We start from the raw sequence: 27,826 nt of genomic DNA, 5'->3' as shown, positions 1-27,826 counted from the left end.
TTCTGTTTCAAACACAAGAATAACCTGAGGTGGGATATGTGCTGCTACAGCTTTCAATTTTAAGAAAATTTCAATGCATAAATTTCAATGCAAATAAACGCAGCTCCTAGCCCAACATTTAAATCACTTCCTGTTGAATTAATTAGAAAAAGACAATTACAAGAATCTCACAGAAAAGAGTCTTTCTCTAAAAAGGAATAGATAAAAACTTGCTATCTAAAGTCAGCAAATAATAACAATACAGCTATGAGGCATTGGTACAGACAAATCGGAAAATGAGACCAAGTTCAGCGTAAATGTTAAAATCAGAACCTTTTATCACAGAAACCACTGAAAAGATTAACCTTATGCGCAAGAGACAAAACTCTAACAGGACACAAAAAGAGGAATTTGAGTCACTTCAAATGGAGTTATACAAGAGAAATAAGGACAGACACAAAACAAGGGCTGTTTTTTATAATTCTGATGTTCTCATAAAAGTGACTACTCAAACGTGTAGATCTTCTGGCCTTCCAACTGGGAAGCAGTTGGCACAGGCTACATCGTGTAACTGGCACACTGCCATTAGGAAGGACGGATACTGATGTGATAAGCTAGTTTGCAGTTTCTCATAATAGTGTAATCAGGTCACTCACCTAGCTCCGACAAACTTTTAAAAGACTATAAATACAAGAAATCTTATTGAAAGTGAGACATTTAAGTGGTAAAATGTGTATTATTTGTGTCAAAGGAATGGAAACCAAGATTGTAGTGCCCTCTTTTAAGGGGGCTATAGCAGAAAAAAAGGGATAGGTTCTAACAGGCTAGTCCTTGGAAATTTTATAAATGTTAAAGAATACATGAGTAGGAAGTTGCAATTAAGATTACAGATCAAATTCTGCACCAGTTGCACAGAAAAAAATGTTAGTTGTCATCAAAATAAAAGGATAAGGCTTAATGAAAAAACAAATTGGATTGTAAACTCAGATGCATTTGTTTTATGAGAAGACTAGAGAGCCTTCAGAGAAACATCATTTGGGCAGTATGAAATAAAGTATTTTTGGAAGCAAAAATGAATATATTAAAATACTGCTTTCATGGGGAAGCAGTAAGTTGCTATTGTTGCTTGTTGTTACTATTGGTATTTCTTTGGCTAAAAGGCAGTCAAAAGTGGCAATGGATTCAAGAAGAAATTAGTGAGACTGACTAGGGTATTGTTTTTAGTATAATTTATTTTTACAGGTGTACAGCAGACCTGTTTCTTTGAACAACAGTCAGATGGTTCCCCCTCTGAAAATAGCCTTTATTCTAAGAGGTAGCTTTCCTTCTTTCCAAGGATCCCACCGTGAACTCCTTCCACGACTTTGACACAAAGTCTTGGTTGGTAGTCTCAGTCTCAGCTTGTAAACTTGGGACTTGCCAAATCACATGGCTGGAGACATTCACCTTGGATGCTAACCTTGGTCAGCAGGAACAGTTTAGTATCTTCAGCTATAATCAGGAGAAACTCACTGTGCCTAGGGGCGAGGGAACAGATTTGGTCACCTTCAAAGACCTTTGCAGACCCACAGTCCTGTGGTGTCCATGAGACCTCTCAATATCCAGTCTTCCCTTAGAGATCCTTGCATCATTATCAAAATAGCTCCAGGGGCCACAACATTTCTATATGTTTCTCTTAACACTGGTGTTATTTTTATCATGTTAGCTTTCATAAGCTTCACTAAAGATTAGCGGTACACTCTACCCACACATTAGAAAACAGCCCCCGCCCAAAGGACTCTGCAGTCTAAATGGTCAAAACAGGCAAAGAATGAGGGTGAAGAGAAACATACCCACAGTTATTTATTTAGATGTCTACCTATATCCATTGTTCTTCTCACTTGAAAAAGACACAGTACTGATGCCTAGGTAAATAAAAAGCAAACCACCCTTCTTTCTTAAGGAAAACCAAACTCCTTTTCACATAATGAATATATACTGAAAATACTGAAATCATAATACGAGTGTAAGTTACACTTTGCAAAATATAGCAATTGCAATGTACAGTTCAATCACAATACCAGTGTGATCCTCATTTTACCAGGCTCCATAATATGCTCACTGTCATGACGCTGGGTGTCCCTAGTCACCGGGAAGGAATACATGGTTTGAAACCAGCTCAAGCCCCTTGCTCTCTTTGAAGTTCTTCTGTTAGTTTTCTGTTTTTATATCCTATGTTGAGCTGAACCACAAATACACTCCCCCCACGCTGGTCTGGCTAACTCAGGGAGACATTCACGCTCTTTTGATGAACTCAGGGAGAAACATTTACACCATCAGTTGATCCACTCAACTGTGATGTAGTCAGCTGATCCACTCAACTGACATAGCTGTTTGTCTAAAACAAAGGCCACCCTCGGGTCCCCTTTGTGTTGAGATGAAGTCAGCTTTCCGCGTAACAGCTGTGCTCCATCACACCCTATATTTGTCCCTGAGCTTCACGGGCACGTGGCCCTTGCCCATCCCCTCAGAGTCTTCTTCCGTTGTAGGGGCTTACTGATCGGTGACTTGAACCCACCTAGGGTCTCATCACAGTTCTACTGACACCAGCAGTGGGGCTGGAAAAATCATCATCAGCCAATACTTTGGGTGGTTCGGTTTTCAGCTGCACATCTTCAGAGGGTCCTCTGAAGTCCAAGACGATCAGTAAGTAGGTGAAGAACCCTAAACAACTGGTTATTTGGAATGTACAAGCTTAAACTTGACACTTTTTGTAATAACCTGTAAAAATATATTCCCACCTTCCTTCTTCCCAGGCTGTGTGAGTGGAGGCCCCGACAAGACATGCAGAGACTGCAGGGTAGAGGCAGGTTCTGTCTTCTCGTGTGAACAGCTGAAATGATGCATAGAAGTGGGAAGAGATAATATGAACACCTTATGCTGGTAAAAAGGTTACTGTTATCTCAGAAAATAGGCTGAGCAAGCAAGGGGACAGCACACTGGATTTGGAGTGAACTGATCTCCTGAGATGATATGCAGGGGAGGACTCAGTTTTGTGGACTGAGGCTTTATTATATTGCAGTCAGGAAGGGCAGCTTTGGGACGGTCTGCACAGTGATCCTAGAATGAGAGAGAGTATAACAATTGCATGTAATAGTTTTAATCCAGGACAAACGTTCAGGTACAATGGTTTTCTCATAGGCAGAAAAGATCTTCTGTAAACATATAAGACTGAGGAAAGAAACGAGCTATAGCTGCACCTGAGTGCTTTGTAGGCAAATGCTCCCTCAAAAATACGACTGCAATAATGACTTTAAAACTACATTGACTATTCACATAAGTGTCGGTACCACAAAGTTCAGCAACAAAGCAATTTGAATGGATTTAATACTTGAAAAATTCCAACAAGGAAGGGCAAACATTCAGCTTTATATACATGTTTTTAGATAAATCAGAGTATTTACAAAAATACTTTGCCTAGTCTCTTCTGCATTAAGATGCCTTGATTTACTGTTTGCTCTAAGCAGTGAGACAATGTTTCTCTCCACAATAGGGTTATCTCAAACAGCTTATCCTGGCTGTGAGTAAAAAGAAATGGGCAGGGAACATGGTATATGAAGAGGGATCTCTCCCCTCCCAGAGGTATAGCCACTAGCCTTTTTCAGTTGAGGTTAAATGGGAGCACAATGCTCTGAGAATTGGCACCACAGCTGACTGCCGACAGTCACTGTAAAATAAGTGTCCCAACTGCCAAATATCTTGATTAAATATCCAGGAGATAAATGGCGAATGTTTGGAAACCTTTGGCTTATTGCCTTATACAAATTAGGGAAAATAGTATTTCTGAGAGCTTGGGGTCAAATAAGCGAAATGTACAGTAAGCGTACTAAAATCTTTACCAAACTTCATTTCAATAGTGCGGACACCCTGATTCTCCTTGTTCATTTTATCTAACGTCTGTCCTTCACTCTTTCATTCCTTTACTTCTTACAAAGGGCTACATTAGCCTAGAGCCGTCTATAAGGAAACATAATAAAAATAAATTGCATACTTTTCATATTTTTTTCCCCCAAAATGAATGCTGCCACTAACTGCTCTGTCAAACAAGGACATCTAGAGCTCTTAATGAAAATACAGCGTTGTACTCCTACCAACTCCATTATACTGAGTAACAGAACAGGTCGGAAGGTACCTCTTGCAGATGAACTAGTCCAATCCCTGCTCAAAGCAGGGTCACCTAGTACAGGTTGCCCACGACCCTGTCTGGTTGGGTTTTGAGTATCTCAAACGATGGACATGCAACCTCTCTGGGGCAACCTATCCCCGTGTTCAACCAGGCTCACTGAAAACATGCTTTTTATGCTTACATGGAATTGTCTGAGCTTCCGTTTGTGCCCCTTGCCTCTTGTCCTGTCACCAGGGAGCACTGAGAAGAGTCTGGCTCCATCTTCTCTACTCTGCCCTTCAGATGTTTATTCACATGGATCAGATCCTCCCTGAGCCTTCTCTTCTCCAGGCTGAACGGGCCCAGCACGCTCAGCCCCTCCTCATATGACAGATGTTCCAGTCCCTTCATCACCTCTGTGGCCCTTTGCTGGACTCACTGCAGTACATCCATGTTTTGTACGGGGGAGCCAATTGCACAGTGACACATGGAAACTACCTATTCCTCTCACAGAGGTCTCACGTGTGTTAGCTCACCAAATGTACCTTTTGGTTAAGGGACTACTTTCTCTTTGTCTGTTATCTTCATGCCTATTTTGAAACTACCTGCTCCTTTGGTACTTGTCCCTCAGACATGCCTTTTAATTCCCCTCCGTGCCTCTGTTAACAGCCTCAGCAGCTGCCAGCCACAGCTCTCTAGCAGTGCCACAGTATATGGTGGCAAGAGTCACAGAGCTTGTTATTTTCTCAAATCAGGGCAATCCAAGCTCAGCAGCCAATTGACAACACCAAATAAAAATGCACATATCCCAAGTAACTAAGTTAACTGGCATTGACAAGGCTGGATTGACAAGGATCTCTCCGAGATGGCAAGCAGCATTGCGAGAGAAAAGCATACGAGCAACAACGGCAGTGATAACTTTCTAATTATTTGACGTGGATTCTATTTGGCTAGAAACAGAATATTTTCCTGTCGTAGGACATCATCTGTTCTTTCTCTGGGGTAAACCTGGCTCTTAAAATACACACACGTTTGGTGTGTTCATGCAGGTCCCAAGCCTTAGAAAGTAATCATTTGCCTACAGCCCTGCATGCTGTAAGGAGATGTAAGAAGATGAAAAGGCACTGCAGGAAATAACTGTATTATTAATGTGAAACACATGAAATTTGGGTTAAAAATGTAGTCAAGTAACAAAAACCTGCCTTCACTCTAGCTACTGAGAATTTTGTCCCTGGTATCAAGAGCAGTACTGGACTTCAAATAAGTTTACATCCCAATAGCAGATAGCAAAAGCATTCTCAAAAGTTAATTAACAACTTAGTTTGTAACACGATCATCCCTCAAAATAGAATTAGTCTGCTCACACCAGTTTTGCGTTGTAATCTTAAAATGGCCACTTCACCCAGCAACTCGTTTACCATAACCGCCAAGTAAGAAGTTGTCAAAGTAAACCTTGCTCAGAAAGTTTTTCCACAAGGATTGGGTAAAAAGGGGCCAAAGTTGTACAAACAGCACAAAGCATTTATGGTTCGCACAAGAGAGGAAAATGCCATATTCAGAAGAGAGAGATACTGAAATTTCAAGCCTGATATGCTAGTCCAATGTTTGATTTAAAGAGAACAGTAATCACATCCCATTTATCTTGCTGATAAAGACAATGGAATTGCCACAGTCAGGCCGGAGAGAAGCCAAGGCAAGCCAAGACAGAACTGAAGATTTGTGTTAAGACGATTGGAGTGGCAAGCGATGGTAATTTATTCTAATCAACCTATTCAATTATTTCTAGATAAATTAGATTAATTTGTTTCTAATCAAAACAAAGACCTATTTTTTAGACTGTTCATGATGAACCGCTACTGAACAGGCAGATCTAAGATTCCTAATTGTTCTTAAAATAAAGACGACAGAAAATATCTAGTCGTTCATCTTTCCATAAGGAAGACTTTTCAGGCTAGTATCCTTGGAGCACACACTCCCATTACTTTACCCAGGCTAATTTCAAATAACATGGACCTGCAACTTCTTTAATCTGTCCAGTGCTAGAGCCCCCACTGACTCTTAACTCTACTTTCAGTTGTTCCATTTGTTCCCTTGCTATCTGTCTTCTCACACACTAGCAGCTATTTAACCTGTTCCCTTTGCTTATCATACAGTAGATGCTTAAGGGGCAAGTTGATTTAGTAAGGAGAACCGTATCAGCTGTGGTGTCCTGTCCCCTCTGCTGCTGTTACCTAGGTTAGGTCACTTATGAGTTGGCTTTGCATCTTTTTCAGCATTCTGCTTCTTCTCTTCTCTTCTCTCTCTTGGAAAGCAAGATTAAAATAGTCACAACCCACATGTTGCAAAAACTCCTCCATCCACAAGTCTGAGATCTCAGGATGTAAAATATTACCTAAATGCAAAGTATAACTTATTTTAAAGTCGCCTTAGCAATCTCTCCGTCTAAATCACTAATAACGTGTAATTAGCCCTTTTCTGAACTCCAGCCTCATTGATCCCGCTCTGATAAGGAGGCCTCTGAAGCCTGTCCTGAGCAAACATTCCTGCAGCAATTTCATCAGCACTCAGCGGAGAGGCTAAGAACGTCTTCTCTCCTGACACACTTGTGCATGCTCAAACGCAAGAGTTAGAACACCAGTACTCAGTACATCCACAGCCCAGAACGACATTGGCCTGCCTGTACCTGTCATTAAATACCAAACGCTTAGTGCCAAAACTGTTCAGCAAGTTTTTAACTCTTTAAACATTTATGAACAAACAACTTATTTGTTTACTTAGTTCTCCTGACTAGGTAATTCTGAAATGAGATTTCACATGCTTTGACCTTGCTCTCATTCTCTGACTGATAAGAGCACGACCGCTTTAGAGATGTCAGATGAGGAAAGAAATGGCTCATAGACTGCCATGCTAGAACCATGCTGGCAAAGCCAAAGTGCCCAGCTTCACCCTTTCCTCCAGTGGCAACCATCCCGCCCTTCCTCAAGTGCCAGCTACTTAACTGAAAGAAAATACCCAGCCTCTGTGAGCATAAAGAGCCTCATTAAAAACCCACTGAAATCCATGGAAGAAGTCCAAGCGATGACAGAAAGCTCTGAGTCACAGTGAACCAAAGCTGGTGTGTGCCAGCTCCTTGCCAGCTCATGGCATGTTACCCCTGTGACTGAGCACTTCACAGGCAGATGCAGGTCATCTCTCGGATATTAGGGAAGAAGCCAATGGGCACATCCTTCTCCCACAGGGGGTAAAATTCGCTTCCCAGTCACTAATGGCCTTACTGTCTACATTCCCTACCCTCTGCTTCTTCCCTTTTTGCACCTAAATTTGCAGAGGCTCTGATTTTCTATTTTTAAACTACCAGATTGAGTCTTAATTATTTAAGCATCTTCCAGATTTAGAAAGCTGTTTTGACTGTGAAAATAGCACTCCATGCAATCATAACTCATCAATAAACCATAGAAACAAATCTGTTAGCCTGTTGGGAAGCAATTTTATTTAAAGTACATTTTAAAGTCAAGTTCAGATTTACAGATGTGAAAAGACCTAATGCTAGTCACGTTTCAATAAGCACATGACACTTTAGCTCAGATAAGAAAAAAAAAAAATCAGATTTGATCCTTATTCCTTTGCTGTTGCTAATAGCAAGACTATTGTGTCGCCCCCTAAACCAGAAGAAATATCTCTGAAGCATCCAAAATAGCTGAAACTTGAGCTTGGGCAAAGAGCCTACATTTTCAGAAGGGTGTACTTACTTGGGAGTTGTGCTGGCTTTGATTTTTTTCTGAAGTGTAAAACACATAGGGAAGGAGAGTTGTGAATGCTCATGCCTTACTGAGAACAGTTGACAAAGCCTCAAATCATGCACCCAAAGATTACTGGAGGGTTTTGCTTCTTCAAAGAGAAAGGGAAATGCGAAGCTTGGGCTTTAAAACAAAAAAGGGTACATTCCTATTAATGTGTTATTGCAATAATACTCTTAGCATGAGGATTTGAGGTGAGGTAACAAATGTACAAAATAAAGTGCACATTCTTGCTCATGCTAATCCCCTTCTGTACACTCCTGCAATCCAATCCTTAGAGTAAAACACTAAATCCAAATTTCTTGTTACTTCTACCACATATCACTACAGTGAGATTCCAGTTCAACCCACACAACACCAACCAGCGCATAAACTAAGAATCCTCCAAAAATACAAATTATACAAACCGGAAAGGTGCCATTGAAAAAAATCTTGCTCTGAGGAGTATTTTCTGACTACAGCATTAACTGAAATTACCAGCATACCTCAAATGTGTAACTAGGTCAACAAATTGTTAAAATAAGTAATAATTTTTTTTCAAAAGACTCACTTTGGATACTTTCAAAAATGCAAGCGTTGAGATTTTCACAAAACTTTTTATCTAGCAATAAGAACAAGCATTTGTCATCTGTCCCGCAATCCACAAAAATACTTTTTATTTCATTAAGAATTTGTCCATGGTCACTTTGGAGATTACAGTTTGTGTTTGGAACGATTCAGTATGGAAAAGCTGAAAGATACTATTTGCTGGCTACATGGTTGCAGAACAAAACTGTATCCGAACAAACAAGATTGAACAAAATAACATGCTGAAGCCTAGATGTTTACTTTAGATTAACTTTTTTTTTCTTGTTCCTGTAAAAGTTTAAAGAAGATTGTTTCCAATCACACTAGGCAAACAAACTGTTATAATGTTGCATGTTTACAACATAGCATCACCTTTAGGAACTGTTTGCACACTGAACTTACATCAAGTTAGGCTAGGTTGCAACACAATTCTTTAGTTAAATGACCATGAATGTAGGACAATGTAAAAGCAATTGGACATTGGGTTGACAGTTGATAATCTTGATAGCTTTAACTGTACAGTCTTAACAGGATATAGAGGAAACTCCAGTAAATCCCTTTTTCCTCCAGCTTCCTAAAATCGCAGACCCCAGAGTTCATTGCTTCCCATTGAGCACAGATATTTGATCCTGAGTAACAGTTATGCAAAACGCTGCTCTACTCCTCTCCTTTGTAAAGCAAAGCTGCTCTTTCTTTATATAACATTTTCATTTAATTAACAAAGGGATGGGACAAACTTTAAAAAAAAAAAAAAGGTCATAAAAAGGTCATCTTCCATCATGACAGAGTATGTGAGAGAGAGACATTATGAGAGAGAAGACAGACATTAATCACTTCATTTTGGCCATATTAACTCTCAGGCTCCCTTGCTATTGCCCCTTCCTTACCTGCTATTAAAATCTAGCAGAGGTAATAAACTGTCTGGAGCAGGCACAGGGGATGTTTATTTCTCTGTTAAATGTCCTGCCTGTTGGAGAGAAGCCAAAGAGGATACTTCAAGATTCCTCTCCCAGACATTTGACACTACGTGGACAGGCTGAGTGCATACATCTAGATTACAACAGAAAAAGGGGGTTTTATTATATGACCAAGCTAAAATCTGGTTCATTTATTATACACAGAGCTTACATTCAAAAACATTATTAGGCTGCAAAGACCATTACTCAAAACATAGGACATAACAACGAAATTTACCTGTGACCATTAGTTTAGGCCTGTAGTTCATCTCATTATGATAGTCTTTAATTACATGATCACGTATTTTTTCCCACAGGGGCCTCTTGCTTCATCGCCTCGGATGGAAAATACTCACTTAATGAACAGCTATTCAATATTTTGTTTAATCTTCATTATTCAATGTGGGGGCTTTATTCGTTGGATGCTGCTCAAAGTCTCCTCTGCAGGCAAACTGATTAACTGCCTCGTGGGCTCTCCTACAGCGCTCATCACCACAGCACACTTATCTTAACACTTGATGAACATGTTATCAAAAATCCCCTGTGAAGCGAGAGTAATTGTTCCATTTCATAAACATGAAACTCAGACAGAATAAGGTCACCCAGATCCACTGTCTTCAGGCACCCAATGGAAGATGTGTAGGAGCCACTTTGTATTACAGCACACATAGCATTTCATGGCAAGGGGGCCACATGCAGTCGAAGTGCGAAACCCCCACCATTTCTGCAAACCAAGAGCTGCAGCACCAGGCTGGACATCTTTGAGGGCAGTGACTCCCAGCAAAGCGAGGCGTGAGTGCCTGGTGCAGCCCAGCGTCTCCAGCGCTGCCTGGCCAGGCAGGCACCTCCAGATGTGACAGGACGGGTCCGGCTCTTGGCGTCACATGTGCCTCCACAAACAGTCACGGGCACAAGCAAGTAATGGGGATTATTACCCCCCATTTTCCCCTCTTTCTAAAAGCACAGGGATGTAACTACATGCTGGAAGCGTCTAGCAAGGACAGGAACCAGCCACCGCCCGGCCCGACATGGCGTCATGTCCTCCCTCAGCGCCAGCCCTCCTGGGGCCACCCAGCCGCTGTGCTCACCCCCTCGGAGCCCGCTGCTGCCCGCCCACCCGGTGGCCCCACAGGGCCAGGCCACAGCCAGCTCGAGGCGAGCTCAGCGCCAGCAGGGACGGGCAGCTCCTCTCAAGCCCCTCGGCCGTCGGGCTTGAACATGGCGCTGCACACCTCCCCTCCTGCCTTGTTCCTGAGCTCTGCACAGCACTGACCGAGATCCCCTCCCAGCGAGGAAAATCACACTAACTCACACAAAAACCGGCCTGGAGCGTGCAGGCGCTCCCTGTGAAACCCCGCTGAAACTTTGGCAGCAAGGCAAAGGGGAAAGAAAAAAAAATAATAAAAAAAAAGATTTTATAACAATAAGCACTGGGCAAACTTAGGAACGAGGGGTGGTGAAAGACACTACCCAGGCACTGGCCGGGGGCTGCGGGGCGGCCCCGCGCAGATAACGGTCCCGCCGCAGCGGAGCGGGGCGGGGCGGGGCGGGGCGGGGCGGGGCTGCGCGCAACGGCCGCGGCCGCGGCGCCTCAGCGCCCCCCCCCCGCCCCCCGCCCGGGCCTGCGCCCACCGCGGCCGCGCTCCCGAACCTTCCACGAGCGTCGGATTGGCCCTGGCGGCCATGACGTCATAGCGCCCCCCTGCCCAGCCCGTCTCCTATTTGCCTCTCGTGAATTGTTACGTCACAATCAGCCCATGGCCCGCTCGGGCCGCTCGCTTCTCCCCGCCCTGGTGCCGGCCCGCCCCTGCCGCCGCCGCCGCCGCCGTTCCTCCGCAGCGTGACAGAGCCGGCCGGCTGCCCGCGCCGCCGCCGCCGCTCCCCCCCCTCCTCCTCTTCCTCCTCTTCCTCCCCAGCGCCGCCGGCACCAGCACCAGGTACGAGCCGCGGGGCTCCGCGTTCCGCGCAGCTTCGTTCCCACCCCCCCGAGCCCGAGCCGGCGGCGGGGCGCGGTGCGGCGCGGCCGGCCCGGGCGCGGGGGCGCGGGCGGCTGGCGCAGCGCGGGGGGCGCCGCGGGGCCGCGCAGGCTGCGCGGCGCGCAACAAGTGCGGCGGAGGGGCGGCTGGCGCAGGCCGGGGAGCGGCGCCTCCGGCGGCGCGGAGGGAGGGAGGGAGGGAGGGCAGCGCACGGATTTGCGGCTGAAACGGTCTGCGCGCGGTGCAGTTACTCAAGAGCATGATGCAATCCGGCATTGCCATGGCTACTACATCTTCCAACTTCAGCAGCAGCAGCCGAGTTGTCTCTTTTCCTCTGCCGGACGCAAAGTCGGGAGAAAAAAACATCCGTCCGGGCAGGGGGAGCGCCCCGTGCCGCCCTGCCCGCGGCTGGCGGCGGTCGTCTTCCGTGCGCTCCTCCCCGAGCAGCTCCCTCAGCAGCCCAGGACGCTGCCCCGCACCGAGGGCTGAATCCTATAACGGGTCCGGAAAACAAACAAAAGGCAAAACAAACAAACAAAATCCCGGCGCAGTTGTGCGTGGCGCTGCGCAGTGCGGGCTGCGCGTGGCGGGAGGGAGGCGAGCTGCGCTGCCGGCAGAGCTGTCCCGGTACCAGCCGTGTCAGAGACAGCGGCGAGGGTGGCTGGTTTCTGTCGTAACGTGTCAGTTTGTTGAGAGGGCTTCCTGGGCTCAAGAGGAACCGCTTTCTGTTTTGTTTGTTTTGTTCTGTTTTTTCTTCCATGAACCAGAAATCTTGTTCTTTAACCGTCCCCAATCAATATCCTGTTTTAAAAAAAGAACAGGCACGACAGTAATCCCCATTTTTGAGCCAGGGACAAGGCAGACACCACGTTCAATTCTGTGCAGTGTTGTAGAGATGTACAGTGCTTTTAAAAGATACGGTTCCTACCCTGAAGCATTTAAAGATCTAAATGTTCAAAGAGTATAAGCATTAACCAGTGGGTAGAAAAGCAGCATCTAATGGGTGGCCCACATGATGAAAAAGTGCCAGTATGCCATGTGTGTATGTCAGATGTATTTCTGGAGGGTGTGTGGACTCTCTTAAAAACTTTGACTTTGTTATTATCCCTTCTGTTTCCTGGAAATCTTTGGGTATCAGCAGCGTTACAAGTCGGCAACACTTAGGGTTATGTGGAGTATTGCTTTGGGGGATTTAAATGTTTTCTAGTTCCTGGCTTCTGCTGGCCCCTTCCCTGTCCTGCTGCCCCCTGGCCCCCCCCCCTCCCCAACCTCCCTGGGCTGCAGCCAGGTGCCGATCCGACTCCAGAGATCTTTCCAGCATATATCTGCATTCTTAATCCGGAGATCAAAGGCCTGTTTTGCAGGCTTCATCTTTCTCAGCTGGGTACCAATAGTAACACCTTTGCTTATTCAGCAAGGAGGGCTCCTGTCAGATGACATGAGACTTTTTTTTTTTTTTTCCCCCTGAGCATATTGCATGCTTTGGGGAACAAGAGAGTATGTCCGAGCCGTGTTTGAAGTGGAGTGCCCTGTAGAGCGAATTGGTATTCTCTGTGCTTTAAGTGATCTCTGACACTGTGGGAAGGATTCGGTGCTGTGGCAGGATACTGAGGACTGCTGTGAAAAATCCAAGGAAGGAGCTCAGCCCAATATTAGTGATGGAGAGAAGACAAAGGAGAGGGAAGGAAAAAAAAAAAAGACATGAATACCGTTGTAGTTAGGATGCTTCAGAACAGGAAGTTTCTGAAACCATTCTGTATAAATGGAAACACACCCTGCAGCTGAAACCAGAAGAAAGTAAATGTGCAGACTGCTCTAGTGACGGCACAGCCTTTTGCCAAGGTTTTGGGCTAGGTTGCTTCCAGTGTAAGATTATCACTGTAAGAACAACTATTAGTCAGGATTTTGGCAGCCGTCAGGGTTCAGCCATAGTTGTGCAAGCCTGCTTTAAGCAGTCAGTTTAAGCTGTCACTAGTGGTGCTGGGTGAATGGAGGGTTTTGCATCTGTGAAGTTTTTGTAGATGCAGGCAGTTGGAGTTGCTCAAGTTCTCAAGCTGCTAGTGTGGAGAGGGGAAACACATCTATTTTTAATAGGTGCTCATGACTAACATTTCAGTTTTTTATGCTATAACTTAGATGTTTTACTCTGGCTCTCCTCATTCCTTTGGCTCAATTGCAACCCAAGATTTTTGTCTGCCATTAGAAAACTTCATAGCTATCAACTAATACTGGCACGTCCTCACTGGCAGTAACGAGTGGACACTGCATCAGGGAGAGCAAGCCGGTGGTGGGCATGGTCATCTAATGCTATTTAGCAATGAGAGATGGGAGTTTCTTATGTAAATATTCATATATTTGGGGTGGATTGGATGTAGTCTGTTTTCAGAATAGCAAGTAACCAAGGCAAGTGTTGAAACCAGAAGAGCTTTGGTAGGAGAGGACTGGTACTCTGTGGGTATGTGCAGCTGCACACACAGAATCAGAATAGATGGCTGGGGTCAGCTTGGTGGAAAACCCAGCTGTATGCGAACCGAGGAACGTAAGAGACCCCTGTGATGAGTTTGCTGAGGTTAAGAGTGGTTTTGCCCTTGCAAACACTGTTGCCAAGTAGTAAGATTCATGGGTCGAGGACAATAAAAACATGCCAGGATATTGTGTATCGAACTGAATTTCTTCAGGGTACATATTACAGAACTAATGCATGCTGGAAGCACTCAAGGATGTCTTTGTGTTTTTTATCCCTGATATTTGTAGTGAACTAACTTAACAGAAACCTTCCATATTTTGGCATTAAAATTCAATCGGAGAGAACAGTCATGAAATTATATGTAGTATAGCTTTGTCTTGCAAGTTTGGGAAGAGTCTGGCAAACAGACTGGTTTATTTTGATGTGTATGCTTTATAAAAAGCAACTGCAATTTGTGTAGTTTAGTATATTTTATGTACCACCAGTTGATTAAATTATATATATATATCTTTGACCAAAACTTCTGTGCATTTGAAACATAAATGTAGCATTGCTGAGGATATTTAGTTTATACACTGTTTGTCTGAACTATAGGTATACTTACTGCAGTATTTTTAGAAAGGTGTTGTCTTTCTGTTTCTCAACAATTGTTTTTCTTGTTGCATGCCTTGCTTTTAGCACTGTGAGAGTTGAAATAAAATATTTTACATTCTGTGGTTTAATCTCTTCTTTCCCTTTTGACCTTCATTTTGTGTTGCTTACAAGAGGAATTAAATTAGAGAAGATACGCTTAACTGAACCAAAAAATGTAAGCCTGTCAGTTGGAAATATTATGATAAATTTGATAGGCATCCTGGATGGTATCTTAAGTTGGTCATTCTTGTGCAACTCGCTAGGTGCAGATTTTTGCAAATGAGTTTGAAGATTAAGATTTTTCAGATGTAGAGCTGCCCATTTTAGGATTCTAAACTGACCTGATGTTCAAGTAGTCACAGGTGGGAAGTTCAGTGTTGCTGAGTCTGATTCAGAACTGTCTGTTTGGGAGAATAGGCTTTGTAAATGACAATCAGTTGATGATTGGTTAAATACTTTCAAGACTGAACAGACCTCATTTCTTTACCTTCCTCATTTTTGGGCCACAAGCGTTGCAACATTAAACACTTCAGTTTCTACAGAGCTCAGGAAAAAAAAAAACAAACTAGCACAAAGTGGTATTGCTCAAGTACAGAAGCTACTTGCAAGGTTAAAATACACATTGTCTTTACCATCTCTGCTTTTCTTTTAGTGGTCTGTTATTTCAGCAGACCTTACTCTGTGCTTGATGAAGCAAGTGTCCAGCTAACGCCGTGTCTGTACCACCAAAGACAATTGTTTGCGAGAAATATTTATTATATATAGTCCCGTGTTAAAATAATACTATATCCTACATCCTGTTGTCTCCTCTGTCTCACTTGGAACTAATGCTAAAAACCCTTCGGATTTCATACATAAGTATTCATCTGTGGGTCTAGCTGCCCCTGCCACAGCAGCGTGCTGACATTTCCTTCCGGCCAGGCTATGCAGAAGCCATACAGCGGTGTGGGGCAGTGGTCAGGTGGGGGGTAGTTTTGGTAGCGCTTTGGATGTCACCTTGCCACTACCGTGGGAGATGACTTAGGCAGCGCCTGGCTTGCTGCTGTGCAGCTCAGCTTGCTGCCTCACCAGAGGACTCTGCAGTGGTTTCTGCCGCTGAAGCAAGAAACCAAACCTCTCATGTTTTACAAAGACTTGTTTACTGGGGCGGGTGCTGTTGGAGAGGCACCTTCATATCTGAAAAGCCTTTGGGAGTAAATGGGATCTTGGTGGTTTTTATTCCGTGCGATGAAGGTTTGTGCTCTGACTTCTCCTAACAGAGGCAGTGATGCTGTTTCACCACCAAGTTACAGAGGCACAAATGCTTTTCACATTATTTCTTGCCTTTTTTTCCTGCCAGTGGCATGGTGCCTTGAGATGGTTCACAAGCTAACTCTACTGTTTATCTGGAGGTTTTAAAGTTCCACTTAGACTTGCCAGCTCTTTGTAGAGGTCACGAAGGCATCTATTTAGTCTGGTGTTTTCTACCATAACCTCTACCGAGGAACGAAGTAACTTGCTCATTTTGTCCTCTCAATCTCAGTCCTCCTTCGTTACCTTCTTTCATTGTCATCTCTGAAGCTAGTCTACAGGGGTGAGATCTCTGAAACTACTTAGTGTGTGAATACTTGTGATGCTCTTGCCCTAAGCTCTTCATGGCAATGCTCTTGTTTTACTGCTTTTAAAATATACAAAAAAATATTTTTTCCAAGATGCAATGCCTGCTTTTGAAAGCTATCTGACTATGTAGTACAGCTGAGAAATTGATGCTTACTGCATGTCGTAAGGAGACTTCAAAGCACTTTACGAAATTGACAGTAATCCTTGTAATCCATAACTGTTTTATCATATGCAATATAGTTTCTTAATTTCTTTTGTAATTCATAGATGTGTGGTTAACAACGCACACGGTTCCTACAGTCCAAACAGTTTATGCATGCTAACGCTGAAGACAGTTTTCTCCCTCAGATGAAAGATCAGGTACGTAGACAAACCAAAATATAATCAATGAATTGCATATTAAGAAGTTACTCTTTAAATTAAAAACCTATTTCAAGTTCAAATTACTTTGTTATAGCCTTTCTAAGGCTGTTTAACTGCAGTGTTAGACTATTGCAGCAATACGGTTGAGAAGGCATTGCTTAGATTGACACCTCTGGCGTTTGTAAGAGCTGATCAGTAAAAATGATATATATAGCTATATATGATTTTGAATGCACCTAAGACTATTCCTGGTGTTTGGTAGAACAACATTTATAATTCTGTTCGATAAAGGTATTGCAATCAGTGACCTGAATTAGTTTTTGATTCTGCAAAACGAACAAATGCTGCCTTGAATCTTAATATCAAGGTAACTTTTATGGTTGCTGTGGACTGTTTACACAGTGACTGTCTCTCAGATCTATTTAATGAGCCTTATTTCCTAAAATGTACTGCATTGATTTCTCTATTTGTAATTTGACGTGTAAGACATACTATCTTGTATGGTAAATAAGAGCACAAGAACAAACTCGTCCAAAGTATGTGATCTGTAAATGCCTTCCTGGTGCATTCTGTGTTTTGAAGAATTATTTTAATTTCTTCCACGAAATGGTTGGCTCACATTGAACACAAAGTTGCAAGCATTTAGAAAGCATAGTGGCAGCCTGGTAAATTCTCTTTCCAGGTGTACAAATTTTATAGACACATGTTGCTAAATACATTTGTCACTTCTCCAAGAACAAATGAATCATTCTATTTCTGCTGAACTCAGTACTGTAAATTAAGGGTTGGTCTCGGCATCCCACTGCATCTGGATATTATGCATGCCCTTATTAAAGCATTATTGGCTATAGAGGTTATGCTTCACTAGTAATAGCTTTGTTAATGACCAATGGCATATTGAGCAGGTAGAAATACAAAAACCTTCCATGAACTTCTATTTATACTAAAGTTCCCTGGATTTAATTGATCTCTGTGTTAAAACTACTCCAAACGTTTGTCATTACCCAGATTTTTCTGGTTAGTGACTAAGAGCGTCAAAAGTATTCACACGCTAAGTAGCTTTAAAGATCTCACCCCTGTAGACTAGCTTCAGAGACGACAATGAAAGAAAGTAACGAAGGAGGACTGAGATTGAGAGGACAAAATGAGCAAGTTACTTCGTTCCTCGGTAGAGGTTATGGTAGAAAACACCAGACTAAATAGATGAAGAATTAACTATTTATTAGTTGCACTAATATTTTCAGTAGACAAAACCTGCTGATGAGAAACTATAGCAGAAGTGGATTAAACTTTTCTTTCCTGCACCTTTAAATTCTGCTTTGCTTTATGATTCCTACATTATCGTATCCTTTGAGATACTTGGTCAGTAATTTAAACAAGGTGACTATTCCTATTCTGTTATCACTTCCAAACGCTTCTCTCTCTCTTTTTCTCGTGACCTCGAAAATACTTGAGGGGGAAAAAAAAAAAACTTGGAAAAAATTCTTCTTGCCCGCTGTTTTTTCTGTGATTGGAGAAAATTTGCTTTCTTCCTATGCACAGGTTGAGGTAACCTTTTGTAAAATGAAAGGACACAGAATGGAGTTGAAATAATATTGTAGCTTTTAAGGAGTCTGTGTTCCGATGAACGTTTCTGTTAGCATCACAATTCTTACAGATGTTATCAGTGTTAGAAGTGGAAAAAAGAAAGCTAACAAGTATGAAGTTGCAGAATAACGTGTTTTACTGTCTTAAACGAAATACATATTACAGTATCATGTGTTTTAGGCCATATATTTAGATAGTTAACTGATGAAGGTGCAAATTTATTTTGGTGCTCGCCTTGCTGCTCTTGTTTAACATTTTGTTACTGTTACGAACTTGCTGGGAAGCCTTTAAGATAAGGGCATAGCAGAAAGATGGCTTTTGTTGGCTAAGGAGCCTCTAGCTAGTGCTAGCTGTGAGAAAATGCCTTCTTCACCTAGATGCCCTACGTTATCATTTTCAAAACAACTATATACAGCTTAGTGGAGAAAGCTCTTTACCTATATGTAGTTCTCAACACCTTGAAGATTGCACTGATCTGTTGGAAATTTGAGGGAATTCCATAGTAGAGCATTTGATATAATTTTTGAAATTATTGAAATAATAACTGTCACCAGATAAAAGTAAAGACATCTTACCTGTGTTTAGATAGAGGTAGATCAGATTTTGAGGCTCTCAGAAATGAGTAATACAGCAACAGAGGAATCTACTTTTGTATTTGCCACTACTTTCTCTACCAGCTATGAGTAGGCTCTTCCAAGCGTAAGGGTCTAGTTCTTGTGTTGGTCCTGTGTCCTCAGGTTTGATTTAACTTGAGAGGATGAAGATTTGGGAAACTCTGAACCTTTTTTTACCTTTATCTTTGTGGGCCTCCCCTCAGACATGCTATTTCTATGCACAGAACTTACGGAGAAAGCTTATCTTAACCTTTTTCTGAAGAATTAACCCCTGTTCCCACCTGGCTTTTAGCAAAGCTGGTATTTTGTGAGCTTGGCCAGGGGAATCATCTCCTAGCCAAACAGGGAAAACCTTTGAGTGTCCTGTGGCTTAAATTACAATAATCAAATTCTTAACCAGTTAGGAGGACTGACGTTCTCCAGTGTTTAACATTGGCCTGCCCTTCAGAAAAAAACTTACGCGAAACCTTTTTTTACGTGTTAAGTTTGCATTGCATGTCCATTTTGGTGCATGACACTTGTACTTATCTAAAAGCATGTTCATTCAGATAATTCATGTAGTTAACTAGATGTTTTTGACCAAGACCTCACATGGTAGTTGTAGGACCTTATGCAGTGATAATGGGTAGAAGCCTAAGATTTGTGCCTTTGCTTTAAAGGACACAATGACGATTATGCTTGCATCTTTATGTATATAGTATATTGTGTGAATGCAGAGTAGCACATGTTTACAGTGAATGTCTAATTCCCGTTTGCTTGTTCATTTCTCTTTTGCAGTACAGGCATGTAAAGTTCACTCTTAATTGACCGTAAATGCTGTGAACTGGTACAGACTCAGTTGTCTGCCCTAAACTAGGGTCATGTATTTGTCCCTCATGTCAGGTATTGTCCCTCAGTTCACCAGTGTACAATTGCCTTGTGGTATGCTGTTAAGCTTTACATTAGTCTTGTGATAAGCGTGACTTAATGCATTCATGAGGTCTTACTAATTGGCAAAATAGTAATACTTGTAACAGTTCAGAATTTCTTTTTTTCTTTTTTTTTTTTATTAAAATATGTATAATATAGTGATGGAAAACAAGCTGTTAGTGCAGCAGACTTGGTTACTCACAGATTTTTCTCCACCTCTTTTAGTAGGCAGAAGTTGAAAAGCCTAAACAAATTTCACATAACTCACATAGAAGGTTTGAGCAGGTTTTTCCGTATCTTGTTTAATTGTGACATCCATGACCCCGTAGAACATGTAGCTTAGATGACGTTCACTTTTGCAATCCTGTGATTTGCACCAGTCGCCACAGATGAGGCGGGCCAGGCCGATGTGGCTGCGCTGTGCTGCTGCGTTTGCCTGTCCCCTGCGGCCGTGCTGCCTGCCAGGCTCTGTACTGCGGGCTGGGAAATTCAGGACAGCCGTCTCCTTCATCTTCAACACGAGGTTAAAACATAACGTAAGGAGTCCAGAACAGGCTGGAGGCCGACCTGCTGGAAAGCAGCTCTGTGGAGAAGGACCTGGGAGTCCTGGTGGACAACAAGTTAACCATGAGGCAGCCATGTGCCCTTGTGGCCAAGAAGGCCAATGGGATCCTGGGGTGCATTAGGCAGAGCTTTCCCAGCAGGTCGAGAGAGGTGATCCCGCCCCTCTCCTCAGCCCTGGTGAGGCCTCACCTGGAGTACTGTGTCCAGTTCTGGGCTCCCCAGTACAAGAGAGACATGGTGCTACTGGAGAGAGTCCAGCGGAGGGCTACCAAGATGATGAGGGGCCTGGAGCATCTCTCCTATGAAGAAAGGCTGAGAGGTCTGGGCCTGTTTAGCCTGGAGAAGAGAGATTATCTCATGAATGTGTACAAGTATCTGAAGGGAGGGTGTCGAGGATGTGATCAGACTCTTCTCCGTGGTGCTCAGCGGCAGGACAAGAGGCAACAGGCATAAACTGAAACACAGGCAGTTCTGTCTGAACATGAGGAAAAACTTCTTGGCTGTGAGGGTGACAGAGGCCTGGCACAGGTTGCACAGAGAGGTAGTGGAGTCTCCTTCTCTGGAGCTGTTCAAAACTCATCTGGACACAATCCTGGGCAACGTGCTGTAGGTGACCCTGCTTGAGCGGAGGGGTTGGACTAGATGGTCTCCAGAGGTCCCTTCCAACCTCAACCATTCTGTAAGTCTGTGAGTGCAGGAGATGTATGCATAGGGTAGCACTAGGAATATTTGGAGCGGGATACTATCACATAGTGGTGAGTAGAGAAGATGCTAAGCAAATCAGTAGGTAGTACTACCTTTAGGTAAAGTAAGGTAAAGGTAGTTTACCTTTAGGTAGTCTGGTGAAAACAGGATACAGGTTGTTACAGAATGGCCAGCGTGTTTCAACAGAGGTCATTGCCCTGGTAATGCGTTAGCTGCTTCCCGTATGTGCTTATAGGTAAAAGAAACTTTACATTTGCACAAACCACTTCTATAGCTAATAATGTTGTCAACTGGATATACCGCATGTCATGGGAGTTTAAATGGTTTTAGCACTCTCCTCTTGTTTTGCAGCCTTTATCAGGTTCCTGTGCAATTCTGAAAGCTCTGGGTGGTCTTCGTATTCGAGGCTATTTTTGGTTCTTTGCTTTTACTTGACAGGTTGCTTAAACCTCTAACTTCATTACCCTTTCTTCTGCCCTTTCGAAAACCGTAATCATCTGCTTCTTTTAAGTAAACAAAAGCAAGCTGCAAGTCTGACAACGCCTTACAGAACAAAAAAGCATGCTTTGCTACTTTTTTATCTTGTATATTGATTTCTTGTTCTATCACCACTGCTAAGTGGTTGCGTTAAGATACAGGAAGAGACTGCTAATGTTTTCAAAGGTTTTTCTGGTTGTTTTTTTGTTTATTTTTTTATTTAAAAAAAAAAAACACTACCTAATTGGCTTATTCCATCCACATTCAGTACAGAGGTAATATAGATAAAATTTTAAAATATAAACTCGAGCTGAGCAATCACAAAACTATCATAAATTTTCAGTTGTGTAGGCTAAATGCTTTTTGGTTTTAGAAATTGCATGTCAGGCATTAATGTACAAATAAAGGTGTCAGCTGCATAAAACACTTCAGTTTTCTAAACCTTTTGTGTCTTAAATATGTTTAAGAAGTGGTTACAGTATAGATTTATTCCCAAAGGACGTTCTTTCTAAGAACACAGGGATTTCAACAGTTTTTAACCACCATTTAGTAAATATGAAGAATAATGATCTCTGAATAACGTATATTGTTTAGAACAGTATTGTCTTTGAAGGAGAGATAATAGAAGAGTGGAGAAGGGACGTAATACCACTCCGCTCTTTTTGTGTTCACCATATTTGAATCTAAAATAAGGACCCATCAGCATGGTGGACTTCTATTCCATGTATTCCATGGTGATAAAAGCGCTGTAGGAAAAAAAAAAAAAAACCTCTTACTAATGGAATTGTCTTTCCAATATTAAAAAAATGGTTAATGAAAGAGATATTTTAGACAAAAGTGTATTTTGCTTTTAGCACACATTAAAAATAGAGATGTGATCGTGGTGGGATACCAGACGGGGTAAACTTTAGAGAGCTGCAAGCATTAATAAGAAATTTTGCTGTCTGAAACATCATTCAGTAATCAGCACAGTCTGTAGCATGTACAAAAAAGGTGCACTTCAGAATGTAAAGATTTAGTTTTGCCTGCTGAACAATTTTTAATGTATTATCCTTCATATAATAGATGTACACAGAGTTTTACTGCAGAGGCTAAGGAGCTTTTCTTTTCCCCAGAGTTTGAAGACTTGTTTCACAAGTGGCCATTAAAAGGCAGTTTAATTCTTTCCCCTCTTGCACTCTTTGGCAAAATATTACCACTCATACAATACCCTGCAAGTTAGGTTTTCACTTTGCTGCAAGTAGCATGGTAAAGGAGAATATTTTATTTTTGATGTGTAAATCACTTTCTAACTATCTAGCAATGTGTTTTTCTTCTATCGCAAGTTTAATTATGAGCTCAGAACAGCAAGTTAAAAATCAAATTTCTCACTGAAATTTTGTCTTAGATGTGCTGCTACACTCAAGGTTTCCCTCAGGTCGCTACAGTCTAGCACTGTAGTATACGTGAAGACTGAGAACGAAGATATTTATAAGTATCAACTCTGTCTTCCAAGGTCTTCAGCTGCAGACTGATCAGTATGTAGTAGAAGTTTTCAGTCATATTTGTCTGAAGTCCTGTTTAGCTTTTCATTTTGTTTTTTTTTCTGTGTATTAATTTTCATAAGCTCTGTATTTCCTTGGAATAATTTTTGTTGTGGTCAAGTTAAATAAAACATTCAAGTTGCCTTTTTTGAAGAAATCCATCAGTGTATTTTTATCTCTTGGTAGTTAACTTTCTCCTCCTTTGTGCTGAGTCCTGCACTTCACAACTGATGTGGATTGAGACCATCCTCAGTCCTGCCTTTTCCAAGGCAGAAGCAAAGTAAAGCATGCTAAAATATAGTCTGTGCATGACATGAACATATTCTGTCTGACTTTTGCAGCTTATATTTAACACTTCTTTGCAATTCTCACATTCTTCATTAGGGCCATTCCTATATGTAAAAGGGCATATGTACAAAGCATTTCATTTTGGCCTTATTTTAATTGCATTTTAGAATTCTGCTTTATAAATACACTCATCTTTATTTTGTGTGCGTGTTTGCCTGCCTTTTCACTGCAGTCATAGCATCTTGCCGGGTACAGTGCCATGATTGGCTAAGGCTGAATGAAGCCCGTGACCTCTGTGTCGTCCCAGGCGGTGAATCCTTGCGAATCCCTCGTGCTGGTGCCGCACCTGCGGTAGATCAGGTTGTGGGAGAGGCCTGTCTGAAAACTAATTTTCTCACTTTGCTTGTGCGGGCTACATACATTTTCCCCTGCTTCCCCTCGCGTGGTTGGGGGTAGGGGATAGAGAAGGAGGAGTGAGAGTGCACCTTGCAGTAGCACCAAGAGCTGAGATTAATTTCCCCTAATTACGAAGCTCCTCCTGCTTGATGGTGGATCAGCCATGGGAATGAATAAGTCGCACTGAAGATGCGTGCAAAACGTTGTGCAAGGGGTTAGCATCTGGAGGACACCACAAATGTCATCTTACGTATTTGCATCAACTTTTCTGAGTGGCCGAGCTGCTAGGAGCTGCTCGAACAGGTCTATCTGATGCGCCGTACTCAAGAGGATGTCTGCGCTACAGAGGAAGGATTAGTTGTAAGGAGAGGGGTGGAAACTATCTCCTGCTTTTGGTATAGATTGTGATTTGTCCCTTTTTTTGGAATAAATATTATACCAAATGACAGTACTCATTCTGCCTTCATTCCAATATCCTTTTAAGAGGATGAAGCAAATACAAAGGGACCTTCTGCACCTCAGCTCTAAAGCTGAGGTGTCAACGTAAGTGGTTTCTCCCATTAGAGTAGCTTTTGATGGCGACGGGGTTTCCGTTGCGCTAGGAATTTGTTGCTTCCTATTGAAAGAAAAGGAATTGTTCTGTTGTAGCAAAATTTTGGAGGAAACAAAATTATTTTGCTGGAATTTCCTGTCTGACTTCTGCTGGTGCCCAAATTTCTGATATTAAAAACTTACAGAAGATGTCTTGACAGTTGCAAGGTTTTGAGACAGCAGTTTTTTTATAGCGGTCCATTTAAAGACCATACTCAGAGTCAGTAATAAGGTTACAACAAGCCTTATCACTGCAATGTTTTCTTTTAATTGATTGGTTCGGTCTCTCATGCCTTAAAACAGACAATAAAATGAAACAAATGGCAATACTTGGATCCTGGAGCAGGGGCTGTTGCTGAGGTATTATTAGGAAGTGCTGTCAACATTGAAGGAGGGAAATCTACAGGTGGAGTATCTTCTTTTCCAATTACTCTAAAAAGTCAGTCAGCAGTTTCCAGCAAGTGGCCCTTGATATATTTTTGGTTTGGCCTGGTATCCCGTATCAAATGAAACTTTATCTAGATTTTGCTTCTTGTCACTGGTTAGAATCAGTATCTCGTGATGTAGTTAAATCTGAAGAACCGCAGTAACCCGGTTTACAAAATTGGTGACCACCATACTAGGAAGACTATCTAATTTCAGACAGGAATTGGTGTGGCATGGCTTATCAAGTAAAAAGTTAGTGTTATGTCTTGCATAACGAGCACTCTTGATAAGGTTGATCTGCTCTTCAAAACCCACCAGGTTATTCAGCTCTGAACTTCTGAAACAAAAATATCAAACTGACTGCATATTGTTTTAAGTATTAAACTTGTAAATTAAACGTTGCTAAATGTCTCTATGGTGTATAAGAATGCAAAACGGGAGGGAATGATCATCATGGCACATCTATAAGCACTGTCCTGTTTGTTGTTGTTCTGCCCTTTTACTAGAACATTTAATCATCACTTTTGATACTGCCTGTCAGTTCTGGGTGGAAAACGGATCAAAATCCTGCATTCCATAGATGAGTTTAAACTTCTCTCTCCTTTGGAAAGGAGATTACATCTGGAGACTTCAAAGATGGTTGCTTTTCTGAATGACGAGTATATTGCTTTGTACTTTTTAGAAGAGACAGTATTTAACAGAACTTGATGATAGGGTTTTGCTCTAAGCAGTATGATGCCATGACATAACGGTTGTGCCTTAAGTAATTTTCTTCTGCTAATTATTTTCCCCACTATTTTAAGAACTTTTTTTGGTATCTTCTGCTTGAAGCTAGCTATCATTCATACTTACCTGATGTTTTTTCTGTAGCATGATTGTATGTAGCGAACGATATCTTCTGGCATGATGTTTAGCATCTTAAAGTGAAGGCTACCAAGGAGTGGTGCAGCTCCAACCATATGCAGTTAACAGAGCAGGAAAATATGAGTCTTACAGATTGGCTTCTCATAGTATGGCTGGCTGTATGAAGAAATAGCAGCAAGGCAAGCTGTGGTGTGAGTTTACAGCGTCAGTATACATCTCTTCTTCCTTTTGGTAAAAATGGGGTAGTTTACTTTTATTGAGGGAATTTAACTAATTCCAGGCACTGCATGTATTGTTATGGGTATTACCGCCCCCCAGGGAATTTCGCTTGTCCCATAGCACGCCACGTGTGTGATATTACATCTCTGTGCTAGTCAGCATTGCAGGGCTTAGCATTGCCTTTGCGACTGTTGCCCTCAGCTTTTATGATCTTCCTCTTAATTCTCGTGTTTTTTGGATTACTGTATCTAGTCATCACATGAACCCCAGATAACCTTTTTATTGCTAATCCTGTTTACTGGATAAGTAACTACAGACTGTTTTCTTGCTAAGTACCGTGTCTCACCTGTGCAGCAGAATTGCAGGTGCTCTCAGATGGAAAGCTTTCTAACTTCAAGCTAGCAAATACAAAAAAAAAAAAAAAAAAAAAACAACCCAGGAGTTATAGACATACCCTATACTTTGAGTTTTACACTCAAGATGTCCCCCTGGACTCAGACCTTGGCTGAGTGTTGTTTGGCAGCAACAGCATGTTTGCAGAGCTGAAAGAGCGGGCTGGTATTATATGCTTTCTCTCTGCACCCCTAGAATAGATAGTGCTGCTGTGGGATGTTGGATGAAATCAAGATTCATATGGCAGAACTGCTCTATTTATAACTTTTTTTATTCCTACTCCTTGCTTTTATCTTTATTTTCATATGCAATTATGAGCTGTAGGTATTAAAGTTGAAGCTTAAACGCTTGAAGCCGCACAGTACCCTTGAAATCTGCTGCTAGTAATGGTTACTGGCAAAGATCATACGGGACTGGGCCTCGCTGTCCTTTGGACCCGTTGCCTCTGACCTCCTCAGCTCTGTACTTAGCAAATGCCTTCCCTGCATATTGCTGATACAGGTGGATGCCAGTGCAGCCAAGTGGTGGAGGATCTGTGGGGCCATACCCTTTTGACCAAGAGCACTCAGTAAAATAGGCTTCAGGGACTGTACCTTTATTTTCTCTTACGGAAGTAAATGTTGGGTTGAGCAAGTTGCACAAGCAGAGTGAGATAAGAGGAGTCCCTTATTGTAAGGGGAGAAGAGGAGGTGTTTTGCAGTCCTTCCTGCAGGTGACACTGGAGTGATAGAGGGGAGACTTGAAATGAAAGCTGAAGTCCTTATGGCTCTTTGGGTTTACCTTTTGCCCCGTTCTTTGGCTCAGCTCTCTCCCTTGAGCTTCTCAAGCTTTTTGTGGCTGGTCTGCCATTGTGAGTTACAACTAGCAGCATTTGCTCTATTGCAATACCAGTAAAGCTTTTGGGGGGAAAAAAAAAAAAAAAAAAGAGAGAGAATTTTGCATTAAAAGAGAAGGCTTACCAAACGCTTAAATATTGTTTGGGAAAGAGAGAGTTGGGGCTAAGCTGTGTAGGATATGCCGCACCTCAGCTTCACTTTCAGAAAAGTAAGCCTGTAGCTCTTGTGCCATATATATAAATTCTCCCTGTTTCCTTCTAACCTCGTTTGCTACAGATTTATCCTTTCTCGCATTTTTAAAAAAATCAGTTCTTTAAGTCCCAACAGGCAGTTGTCTCTGTGCAGTGTCCTTACACATTTTCACGTTGTAATAACTGAAGGTTATTACAAACAGAGCTATTGAATAAAGCTACTTGCTGTGCCTTTATTTTCCCCTCCTTGTTTTATTTCTGCAAATACTTCTGCAATGTGTACTTTCTCACTCTAACTTCACAATATTATAGGGTGGAAGTTGCAATGAAGATTCCAACACCACAGTTTTGTGGTTATAAGATATCCCCTCAAATGTTTGATTGCAGAAAAACACATCCTCTTGCAGAAAGTGTTTTGTAAAGCACTGACAGATACTAGAACTTCTGCTGCTAGTATACGGGGATTTTGCGGCATTGAGAGAGAAATACTTCTAGTTGGATATTGGAGGCATCTTTCTAGGATCAGGAAGTGGTGTGGTATATTCTTTTTCCACCTATTCTCAGCTTTTCCATGGGTATGTTTTATTGATTGCTTCCGGTTTATTCTTCCTACTCAGCCATCATCCTCAGTTTTCTCCTTTAGCTTAAAGTCATTCCATGGTAAAGCACAAAACGCGTGTTAACGTCCTAATCCTAGGACGTGCAAATCCTAGTGTGCACTAGTTTATATCTGCTGAAAATATGAATAAAACTCCAAGGACC

General features: G+C 42.2%; 1 protein-coding gene and 1 long non-coding RNA gene across 5 annotated transcripts in view; one reads left to right on the top strand and one right to left on the bottom strand.

Annotated features, from left to right (window-relative positions):
* Window positions 1–1,207: 1,207 nt before the first annotated feature.
* Window positions 1,208–9,763, bottom strand: LOC138066701 (uncharacterized). 2 transcript variants are annotated; one of them, XR_011140097.1, is made up of 4 exons: window positions 9,375–9,763; window positions 7,873–8,043; window positions 2,760–2,851; window positions 1,240–1,496 (listed from the first exon to the last, which is right to left on the bottom strand). It is a non-coding gene; the product is annotated as an uncharacterized lncRNA (long non-coding RNA). The 2 variants fall into 2 exon arrangements; XR_011140096.1 differs by having other exon boundaries at window positions 1,208–2,851.
* A 1,233-nt stretch (window positions 9,764–10,996) lies between these two features.
* Window positions 10,997–27,826, top strand: part of ELOVL5 (ELOVL fatty acid elongase 5) — a 42,129-nt gene continuing 25,299 nt past the window's right edge. Inside the window, exons 1-2 of one of the 3 annotated variants that reach the window (XM_068937375.1) lie at window positions 10,997–11,380; window positions 16,386–16,478. In XM_068937375.1, the coding sequence (XP_068793476.1) occupies window positions 16,431–16,478 (48 nt within the window). In that variant the 5' untranslated portion in view covers window positions 10,997–11,380; window positions 16,386–16,430. The remainder of the gene's footprint in view (window positions 11,381–16,385; window positions 16,479–27,826) is intronic. The other 2 variants (XM_068937377.1, XM_068937376.1) reach the window with 2 other exon arrangements.

Source organism: Struthio camelus, chromosome 3, assembly GCF_040807025.1.
Source record: "Struthio camelus isolate bStrCam1 chromosome 3, bStrCam1.hap1, whole genome shotgun sequence".
Lineage (NCBI taxonomy): Eukaryota > Metazoa > Chordata > Aves > Struthioniformes > Struthionidae > Struthio > Struthio camelus.
The sequence above is the reverse complement of the archived record's forward strand: the minus strand, read 5'-3'. Positions and strand labels throughout refer to the sequence as shown.